Source organism: Amblyomma maculatum, chromosome 1 (genome assembly GCF_055883805.1).
Source record: "Amblyomma maculatum isolate TAMU_Amacu chromosome 1, ASM5588380v1, whole genome shotgun sequence".
Taxonomy (NCBI): Eukaryota; Metazoa; Arthropoda; class Arachnida; order Ixodida; family Ixodidae; genus Amblyomma; species Amblyomma maculatum.
This window is the reverse complement of record NC_139344.1, coordinates 93,874,167-93,885,708: the sequence shown is the minus strand read 5'-3', so window position 1 is coordinate 93,885,708 and position 11,542 is coordinate 93,874,167. Positions and strand designations below refer to the sequence as shown.

Genomic DNA, 11,542 nt, shown 5'->3' with positions numbered 1-11,542 from the left:
CCAGCGGAAGTGAGAAGAAAGCCCTATTCACGATTAAGTGATTAAGTGACGAGAACAAGGTAGTGACAAGGCAAGATAGGAGACAGCACTGAACGCGTATCGTCCCCTGCCTTACCTCGCGTTGCGCTACATACAGTGCAGAGAACCCTGCGAGCTTTGCAGAGAGCCGAGCCCTGCCCGGGCAGAAAATATGGCAAGGTGTCTCCTCCCGCGACGGGTCAATATCAATGCAACCCTTTTCACTGCTGTCACACGAGAGCGCTCGCTATGTGGAAACGCAAAGACTTGCTGTGGAATTTGTTCGCCGGTTTTCTCCTCTGTCGCAGGAATGTGCCAATGCACAAGAAAGCTAAGGCATATTTTAAGCGTAATAGTACACAGCATGTCCCTCACCGTCTTGGCGGGGGCCGCCGCGGGCTCCGGTGCACGCGACGGTGAGGTTGCCGGTGCCGTGGCCATGGCTTTTGCAACGATCAGCAGATGAATCGACGCCGGCTTCTGACTGAGCGAAATGTGCTGGTCGATGATGCTGATAGCAGGCGGAAAGCGCTCAATAGTGCGCCAGACGTGAAAATAATTTTATTGTGGTTACTTGTATTTCCCCCAGCATTTTAGCTCAGCTTTTTGCGTTATCCATGGTGCTAATGTGGTATCTAATAAGAGGTGAGTTTAGGGTTGCATTCACTGCATCGATGAAGTCGCCTGCCTGTAAGCTCAGCATCATTGTGTTTGTTTATGCAATGGCACTGGACGCTCTTTGTGACTGGATGCTTGAAACGCGGCCGGTCTCGAGGGAGAGCGCGCTCTCTTTCTAAGAAGAAAAAACGCACTCTCCATCAAGACTGGCCGTGCTTGAATATAGGTTTCGAATATGACTCGTAAGTACTTGATGTGGGTGCCAATTAAAAGGAGGAAGGTTTATGTTCGTTAAGGATTGTAAAAGACATGAAAAACAGGTGCCACACTAAAAGACAACACTGGGGTTCGGCCGAAATGTTCGTCTTGCCTTGGTTAATACGAAACTAAACGTAATTTATATTCCATTGTGTTTCTTCACAAAGCGTATTGAACCTACAGCGCATACGTGCTCGTGAAGACTGTCGCAAATTCAGGGTGATTACTTCAGGCCTAACCTACTCGATAATCTTTCAAGTGCTGACGCTGCATTGTGCATCACGTACACAAGTAAACATAGAAAGACTTCCACAGCGGTGAAGCGCACACTACCAACTGGCGGTTTATTTCTAGTATGAAGAAAAAGAAGACAATCCTTTACTAAAGAAAAGAAAAAAGAAGTGGAAACAATCAGGAGAAGAAAACTTGCAGAAGACAGAAGCTCACTGGAAAGAAAATGAAAACAACATGAAATGAGAAGAGTTCAACGCTGCTGAACCGAATATGGAGCGAAAGCATTAGCTGCCGGTGACCTAGCGTTCTTCTTCTTGCAGGGGGGTCTACGGCACCACGTGACGAGCGGTTAACCTGGCGCAGTATTGCTTTCGCAATAAAAGAAAACGAAAAGAAAACATCTTATTCCTCCGTGTGCGGTATCCCTTCCTCGCGGTCTCACCCGTGCAGAGGAGGTTGTGCTTAGGAGGATCCAGGTAGGGGTTGCCTTCAAACCAGCTGTCACTCGGACGTGGTCTTACTTCCGACGCTTATATCCCCGCCTTGGGTGTCCGATATGTAAAGACAAAAATGTTAAAGCCGACATTCATCACTTGCTGTGGGACTGCCCACCACTGAAACCAACAAGAATCCGGCAAATGACGATCGCTGGCCTACCAGCAAGCAGTCCTGCATCCTATATCGCCTGGACGCAGGGACCACATCATCGCTTGCACCCGAATTTCATAAAACCAGGCAACCTTTTTTCATTCATTTATTCATTTCTTCATTCTTCATCTCATACCCAACTGATGCCCTCAGACAATAAATACCTTTACCAAAAAATCTAGGAAAAGCTAACAAAGACAGAAATGAAACTATTAAAAAACCTACCTTCTCAGGCGCTGGGGGCTATCCCCAAATCCGGGTGTACGCTAAGGGACAACCTATACCAGAGGTATCTTCTATACGGGTTTTTGGAATTAACATCCAGAACAACGGCCGAAACACAGAGTCCCTCAATCGCCTTAAGGGCACTGTCTCTCAGACAGCGCGCCTTATACGCCGAATCGCCAACCGATACTCGGGCATGAAAGAAACAGATCTCCTCCGTCTGGCCCAGGCATTCGTCATTAGTAGAATTACTTACACACTACCCTACCTTAAACTTAGTGCAGCAGAAACACGTGGCGATTCCCTAATCAGACAGGCGTACAAGTCCGCACTCGGCCTCCCCATAAATACCCCAACGGAGCGCTTCAACGCGCTGGAAGTACACAACACTCTCAGTGAGCTAGTAGAGGCCCACCTCACTTCTCAGTACGAACGGCTAACCCACAAACCGTCAGGACGCTTTATTCTTAACACCCTCTCAATTGGTTACCCCGCAGCAAGGCAGGACAAAATATCCCTGCCCAAGAACCTGCGAGCTCAATTGAAGATTCCACCTCTCCCGAAGAATATGCACCCTGAATTTCATTCAGACAGGCGAGTACAGAGAGCCAAAAACCTACACAAGCAATACCACTCCAAAGAAGACACTGTCTATGTCGATGCAGCCGAACATGCGGACCGCAGTGCCTTCACGGTTGTGGCTGTAACTTTCCAAGGTCACCCGCTCACGGCCGGCTCGGTCGTTACAAATGACCCGGATGAAGCGGAGGAAGCGGCAGTCGCCCTTGCGGTAAGCTCAACCTCAGCCCTACATATTATTAGCGACTCGAAAACCGCAATAAGCAACTACAACAAAGGCAGAATATCCCCTCTATCACTAAAATTACTGCTTGCCCCTCAGACGACAAACCGTTCCATTCAGCTGATCTGGACACCAGCACATTCCTGCCTTTCGGGAAATGAGGCTGCCCACAATTTCGCCCGAGGACTCGTCAGCTGGGCAGTTGGACAACCCCTCATGAGGTCGGCGAGAGACCGTATGGCTTCATATCAAGAAATTACCCAATACTTTCGACAAACACGTTGCTTATACCCTCCGGGACACAAATTGCTCTCGAAGGCGCAGGAGGTCACCTGGCGAAAATTACAGACACATTCCTTCCCAAATCCTGTCACCTACGCCCATGTATATCCTGCATTATACACCCCATATTGTAAATTATGCCAACAGTGGGCCAACCTAGACCACATACTGTGAGCCTGTCTACGAGATAGCCCTCCGCGGGATCTGCAGCTCTCCACATGCGAGCAGTGGGAGGCCGCTATGCTCAGCTCTGACCCGCAAATCCAACTCCGGGCCATCGAGCGTGCAACCCAGGTCGCCAGAGCCCAAGGACTCCTGGCCACCTAGAGCGGTAGCCCCTGCTGCCTGACTTCTTCCTCGTCAAATAAATGTTTATCCTCCTCCTCCTCCTCCTCCTCCTCCTCCTCCTCCTCCTCCTCCTCCTCCTCCTCCTCCTCCTCCTCCTCCTCCTCTATTGTGTTGAAGAAGCAGCCGTATCTGCTTTATCCTGAGGGCTACCGACGGCCCACTTACGCACTCTTCTTCCTCCCCCTAAGGCATTCTAAATGCTTTGATAATCTCTTTCCTCTGAGTACCATTGGACCTTGCCAGGAATGTTGTGTCCGCGAACCTGTTCATGCATTGTTTCACAGATCGTTTTCTCTGTCACCTTTTCCGCAACGGGAACAGTGGGTTGCCGAGATTCGTGAAGCCGACAATGCATCGCATGCCGTCCGATGCTTCTTTAACCGCTTATTAAGGCGGAGGCCAGTCTGACCAATATACGCTTTCACAGATGTAAAGGAATCTTGTAAATCCCTCCCTCGCAGCAGCTGACAAAGCGTTCCTTATGCCGCACGCCGCAGCCTCTTGGGCTCACTGCTACCGTTGACCTTCTTGCGCAGTTTTTTTGTCTTATTCGGTGCAGCTAGCACTACATTGAAATCAAATCGAGTGGCAACCTTATACCAACGTGATATCCCGTGAATGTGGGCCATGACCACAGATCTCATTATGCGGTAGGAAGGTCAACAAAAGGAAGATGATGCAGCTGCTTCTTGAGGATAGTATAGAAGAAGATAGGCATGCTTCATTCGTTTTCTTTTCCTCGAGGTTTGTCTCGTTCTCTTATTTTCTATAGATTTTGTTCTCGTTTTCTTTCACCATGAGCTTATGCTGTCTCCAAGGTTTCCTCTCATGATTCCGCCTATATTTTGCTTTAAAATCAAATGACTTTTTCGTCATACTAGAAATAAACAGCCAGGGAAATACGAGAAAACGCAAGGATTTTCAAATTCGTGACAATACACGCGCAAGGAGCAACATAATTTTTTCTACGTTGATATTTTAGGCCGCCTGTAGCTCATTGCAGTATTTTATGACAGACATACTCGTCTTGAGTGTTCGAATCCCTTGCTGGGGTTAGGGCTAGGGCGGTCCTTACCCGTAGGTGATGGGCTGATGTGGCTTTCAGGCAGACGCAGCACCGAGCGCCCTGAATGTTGCACGTCGGCCGCTGAGGTGGATCTTCACCTTTTATGGACTTCCTCAGGAATGCACTTAAGAACCAGATGACTACAAGAGGAAGGACTATCGGCTGGCTACATGGGAAGGAAACCTTCCCTTTTGCTTAAAAAACAAGGCTAAGACCTGCAACCTGCCCCGGTTTCTAGAAGATAAACAGCATCCACAATCTGCTGTTATCGGCAACCTCATCTTAATCCACGTGGTGTCTTTTAATGAAATGAATAAAAGGGTCAGCGACTGAATTTATCATAGGCCAGCCTTACAACTCACAGAAGTATCACAGCTTGAGTTGGTTTGTCTATGATATTCAGTCCTATTCTTCTGACCTCTACACTGTAGACGCAAACTAGGTTTGAAAAATTGGGGGTCTCTCAAGCTCCGCTTTTAGGAGTGCGGTGCGACAGCGTTAATGGCTGCCGTCTGCTAGTCCTCTCTCGGATCCCCTTTCGCTTAGGTACACGCACTTTGCTATTCAATGAATCATTAACCCCTTATTTGGCGCCTCTATTGTCTGGCACAAATTCGTTGGCTTGCAATCGTAAGCTGCCGAGTTATGTCGGGCACCACCCGACGTGTGTACCTATCAATCCCCATTTTAACTAAACTGTACGGACGCGCCTGAATGGCTAGGAGCAGTGTGCCTCACTCCTCGCCCAAGTCCTGGAAAGTGCGATTCCTGTCTCAACTTGCCATTTCAAACGAGAAGTCTGAGTTCGCAGCGTCTGCTGTGTCATGTTGTCTCGCAGTGTCACGAAAACCCACCGACCATTCAGTACCCGGTCATATGTCACCTGCCAACAAACCTTCCAGAGCCATGCCCGCGATGTTTCGCTCACAATGCTGACGACGGAGGTCTTTCCTCAGAACGGAGATTTAAGGCTACCACGTTAAAACATGGAGCTGATCCTATTACAAGAGCCTCTCCAGGGGGTAAATGTCAAAGGTACTTAGGGAAGGGGACGACGTTACTTCCAGTTCCCGATAACACTTCCTCTCGGCTGCCTATCGCACGGCCAAAGACAGAGCGCCAAACCATGTTGTCATAAGACTGATTCAATTACTTATTCCGCACCTCATCAACAAAGACGCGAAGAAGCTGGTCAACTTCGTTGAGAGCACCTGTGCCCGGAATGAGAACAGTACAACATATGCGCAGGTCAAGGGCATCCGTTACGTTTTAATCGAAGCCACGAGCGAAAAGGTCTCAGAGCACACAACGACGTAACCGATGGAACAGAGCGGTTGGGGTACGTCTATACACCGGCGAGCCTGCGCCGCTTGCAGAAGCCCCCGGCAAATGCGCACCATCCGCTCACGCCGTCAAGGTGCTGAACCCGTGACACGCATGAAGTGCTCCGACACTGAACAACGTAACCTGAAGAAGGAAAAAAAAAAGCAGTGCCGCAAATTTCGGTATGGCATAGCATATGGAACTTGGCGTTCCAGAGCCGCACGTCGGCTATGAGGCTCGGATTAGCATGTGCTGCTCGTGTGTTACAGTAAATGCGTGCAGAAGCGTAGGAATAATCAAGGTTGCAGATCACTGAGCGCAACTTGCTCAACTAGACTTGCCGTTCGAAGGAGAAATATTTTTTCCAGAAAATGCAAGGCTGCAAGACGTTACCCTTACCGACAGCAAGATGTAATTTCCCAGCGGCTAGCGCACTTATGCTTCTGCTCAAAACCTTGTTCATTCTGCTTGTGTTCTTCAAGAATTCCATATTCCTGCCTTATCTCTTCCATGGATTCCTGTGAATGGTTTTTTGAAAGTTCATCGCCAGCGCGGCACGGGCAGGGAAAATAGGAAGACCGTTAATTACAGACGCAAGCTTTTTGTTGAAGCAAATATAGAATGAAAGATAAATCAGAGCACGTGCACAGGTACCATTCTGGCTGTCACACGGGCTTGTTTAACAGCTGTTTCGAAGTAATGTACGAGACCTCCTCTCAAAGGGTTTTCAGGTTTTCAGCATTCCGGAATTGCGGTGGCCTGAGGTGAAAAATGGCGATGTTTTTCTGCGAAGTACATCATATAGCATTACTTAACTTCACATTGAGGGGGAGCGCAATTCAACCAACTTGAAGCACGAATTAATCTTTATATGTGACTTCACACTCAATAGCACACTAACAGGCGTTAGCAGCTCGTTGTTAAGTGACTCAGATGCACGTACTTACCCCCATGAAGCCTTTGTACGGCAAGTCGTCACTCTTGAAACTGTAGAACACAACGGCTCCCATCAGAAACAGGAGACCAGCTGTGAAATGGTACAGCGAGTACTGCGTGGATGGAGAAACACAGAGCGTTTGTCGGCATGGCACGAAGTTCTACGGAATGCATGATGCGAGAGTTGTTTCTCAAGTCGACATCTTCAAAATAGAAGCTGAATGCATGTGCGCGTGCATCGAGTACAGATATTTAGCGTGTTACTTTGGCAGCAGGCCTGTACTATACCACTATACTGACCAAACTGACAAAAACATTGTGCTCATAATCGTCGAATTACAGGGGTTGAGAAGACTCGGCTTGCGCGCACAAAGCGCAGAGGGCACTTGACGCGCTGTTTGCCGATTATCAGCCGCCTTGGGAGGATACAAGTCCGCGCAGCGACGGTACGGCTGAGATCATCGTTCTCTGCGGTATTTTCTGGGAGACGATTAGATCATCCCTAAGCGCTATATTTGGATGCGAGAGTTGAAAGCTGAAAAATTGATTCGTTGCCGGGTATCTATTATTTGATTTTGTTGCGTTTCACATTTTAGTGTCCTCGCTGGTCACAGGTACGTAGGACCATTGCGGCCATGAAATGCGCGTTATGGTCAACAAACCTATAATTCTATTACTAATTGTACACCCCTTTACACCTCTCTTCGCTACGCGCAGCCGTGGCATGTAGCATGAATAGACCTCTAAAAGCCGCGAGCAAGGAGAGAAATCCTATTCGTGATAGAAGCAATGCTGCCGCGAGTTCCGCTCGCTGTATGCCTGCAGGTCGTCCTGCGTTCCGAGGGCGAATACTGCAGCACGTAAACATAACCTCGCCGATATATTACCGCCGATCGCCGACGCATGACCCTCCAGAAGCTGGGGTATGCGTGATCGTGTGTTAGACCTGGTGCGCTCTGTGTAGAGCGCGTTGCAGTGAGTCCGTTAAAGGCAGACAATTTTCTATGTGCTAAGAGGATGTGCTTACGAAAAGCGTGAGGGGCAGGTTCTGCTGGGTGGAAGGCGAGGCCATGGCCGATATGATGATCAGCGTGTTGTTGAGGCAGTAGGTGAAGGCGAGCAGGAAGACCACGTGCGCGTACCACGTGATGCTGCTTCCCATCAGCAGGTACAGCACCATCAGCCAGGCAGCGCCCATCTGAGCTCGAGACGAAAGCAATCATTGGCCGCTGAACAATGCTGGCCGCCAACCCTCACCTGTAATCCATGTCGCTCGACCGAAGCGCGTGAACGCTGACATGACAAGGCTATGGAGAAGTTTTTTAAAGGCCTTTAATGCCTCATCGCTGTCGACAGAAGATTGTCAGCAGAGGTTTCATGCTTTCGAGAGCGAGAGTTAAAAATACATTCATTAACATCGTCTCCACCGGGAATCGAGCTTCCATCCCTTGGGTCCCCAACCCAGCGCTTTACCAACTGCGCCACGCCCCTGATCGTGAAACGCTCTTCATAATTCCGCTTGTCTACTGTGAGGATGATAGCGGGATTCCGCAAGTGAAGACACTGCACATTTCCTTTCCTGTAAACGTTATAGAACGCCGGTAAACTTTGATGCGTTCTGCTGGTTGTGCTCGACAAGGGGCGCGTGATGTACCGTCACGACAGGTCATGACGTCACCAGGCGATCCATGCGTATACGAAGCTGACCCCGGCGGGTGTCCGATCCAGGCGTCCGTGCGGCGCCTTTCATTTGCCGCTTCCTCGAACTTCGCACCACACAGCAAACAGAAGCAGACATAGATGTTTACGAGGCGTTAGTACAGCAGGCATCAGCGGCGTTTGAAATTGAGTTACAGGATAGAAAAGGCGCAGTATCTGTCACAATTCTCCGCGGACACATGCACCACGCCATAAAAGAACGGAGGAAGGCGCGTAGTGGAGGGCTACGATCAATCGCACTAGAATGGCTTTCGCCTCATCGCACTTTAATGGTCCAAAGTGCCCTGTAGATTTTTTCAGATCTGCACACAGCGGACACGTGATGACGTATTAATTCTTGTGGGGCGAATGTAAAGTAGTATTGTCGAAAATATTTTTGTACACTTTACAGATGACGTCCGAGCCATAGTGAACCTATAGGATTTAAAGAAAGAAGATATGAGTGACAAAAAATAGTGTTGCTGGCAGTCGCTTGAGGAAAGCCAAGGTATTTCGAAATAATTATACTTAGATATATGTAATAATTAATATATAATTAATTATTAAACAATGTTAATTATTGAAGTTTTGAAACGCAGAGGACAGTGGTAAGAATTTTGACAGTTCGAAAGAGGGATTGATGTGGGCAGGGCTCCTAGTCCGGAATCCTATTGGTTATCGCTGCGGCCCATGCTCCCTCGATGACATTTTGCTTGTCCTCTAGGTTTGCGCAGCTCAGAGCCGCCTCCTGCTCTGCTCCTCAACGTTTCGCTGACCGAGTCAATAAATATACGTGAAAATCTTCTACCAGAAAATTGTAGAGCGTCAGGGGAACTCAGAAATAGGGGAAAACTTGGCGCGGACTTATTGCGAAAGTGTCTTGCGCGCGTTTCACGAAACGAGCGGAATGTGCAGTGTTCGCGGCGCCCATTGCGCGCGAGCCTCGAAAATCTGAGGCGCGGTTATGTAGGGACACATTTCCCGAATCATTAATCTGCCGTTTTCTCGCTGGCAGCCTCCAGTCTGTCACGGCAAGGTTGGCTGACAAGTCATGAAGGCGAAAAGAAAATGCGTGCACGTACCGGGGAATGAATATATGTGCTGTCTCTGGTTCTCTTTTGAAAATGCGAAAGAAGCGTTGCGACCCGCGTGTATCCCCCCCCCCCCCCCCTTACTGTGTTCGTGCTTGAGGTATGAGTGCATGGTGCAATCATGAATATATATATATATATATATATATATATATATATATATATATATATATATATATATATATATATATATATATATATATATATATATATATATATATATATAATATTATTTATTTTCCGATGGCCTAAGGATTCTCAAGCTTCTGTAGCATCCGACCTGTCCTATTGTTCATGGAATGCTTTGCATCAGTATTGGCCCCCAACGGGGCAACATGAAAAGTGTCTCTTGTTTTCATGTGCAAACGTTGAAAACATTACGTAATTAGTTCTGCTGCTGTTCAACCTACCGCCTCGAGAGCAGTCATAATCCCCTGTCCTGTGGTGATGTATCCTGGATTCGCCTCGAGATGTTGCGTCGCATCTTCCAGAAAAGGATCCTGAGCCTGCTGTGGTTTCTTTACACGAGGACTGGGCTGCGCCTAGAAAGAAGTATATATATATATATATATATATATATATATATATATATATATATATATATATATATATATATATATATATATATATATATATATATATATATAATATTATTTATTTTCCGATGGCCTAAGGATTCTCAAGCTTCTGTAGCATCCGACCTGTCCTATTGTTCATGGAATGCTTTGCATCAGTATTGGCCCCCAACGGGGCAACATGAAAAGTGTCTCTTGTTTTCATGTGCAAACGTTCAAAACATTACGTAATTAGTTCTGCTGCTGTTCAACCTACCGCCTCGAGAGCAGTCATAATCCCCTGTCCTGTGGTGATGTATCCTGGATTCGCCTCGAGATGTTGCGTCGCATCTTCCAGAAGGGGATCCTGAGTCTGCTGTGGTTTCTTTACACGAGAACTGGGCTGCGCCTAGAAAGAAGTGAAAACGTCTCCGATAATTAAACCATTCCGATGCAACTAAGGTGAGTTCTCATAAAAATACCTACCATTTGATCAGCGTTTTTCTCTGAAGCTTGCATGCCTTGGTAACGAACTATTTGTGTAGAAGCGCGGTGAAAAAATGATGCGCCATTTCGGCACGGAAATGGGACACGGCTGAGAATAGGGAAGTTCGGTATGCTGCTTTAAATTAACTTCAAAAGATTACTGCACCATCGATTTTATGCAGCTGGAGTCGCAGACACTTCATGCACTCCTACAGCCGACCATTGGTTCGTTCTCGTGAACATTCAGATTTACGTTAGTTGCGTTAGGACAAGGCGGATTTAAGGTGCCTGAGGGCGGAAATGGGGCTAAAGGGAGAGAGACGCGTGAGAAATGTCAAATGGCAAAACCATGATGAACCCTGCTTTGTTGACGAAAAAAGCCCGAGAAATACGTGTTTCAAACGGGACCGCGTCTCAAGCGCCCCTCCAAGGATGACCTATAAATAGATCTACGTTTAAAAGTCGGCAACAATGAAACATAGGTCAGTGGACACCTCATGGTAGCGTGCATCCTCCTCTCCTTTTTTATTATTAGTAAATGCGTAACGCATGATCCTGCGCACTAACGAAAGACTGAGTTTCATCAAACCCCTGCTGCACAGGGTGCTGTTATCGCATGCGGAAGGCGCGGAGCTACTTACGTTGTGGGCTGGGTCGGCGAGAATGTTTTCAGCGAGGGAAATGTGGGAGGGCACAACGGCCATGGTCGATGGTCTGCTAAAAAGAACCCCGCGCATCCAGGGCAGGGTCTACCGACACTTCGTTTTCCTCTCCGACGCGCGGCCTTGCTTAATCTTCTTTCCGGACGCCGTCATTCGCTGTTGCGTTTACAGAAACCCTGGTCAGGTTAGCTTACTGCATTTATTATTTGCGCGCAAGCTTGTTCAGCAAGTTAAACGAAACATTGCCGTGTTGTAAATGTATTTGGAAATTTTTCGAAACCATGCGCCCATCA

General features: G+C 47.8%; 1 protein-coding gene across 1 annotated transcript; it reads right to left on the bottom strand.

Annotated features, from left to right (window-relative positions):
- Positions 1–6,538: 6,538 nt before the first annotated feature.
- LOC146203212 (uncharacterized) lies at positions 6,539–11,291 on the bottom strand. Its single transcript, XM_084602979.1, has 5 exons — positions 11,229–11,291; positions 9,958–10,053; positions 7,786–7,956; positions 6,770–6,871; positions 6,539–6,607 (listed from the first exon to the last, which is right to left on the bottom strand). Exons 1-5 carry the CDS (start codon positions 11,289–11,291, stop codon positions 6,539–6,541), a joined length of 501 nt encoding a protein of 166 aa, XP_084459105.1.
- Positions 11,292–11,542: the final 251 nt, after the last annotated feature.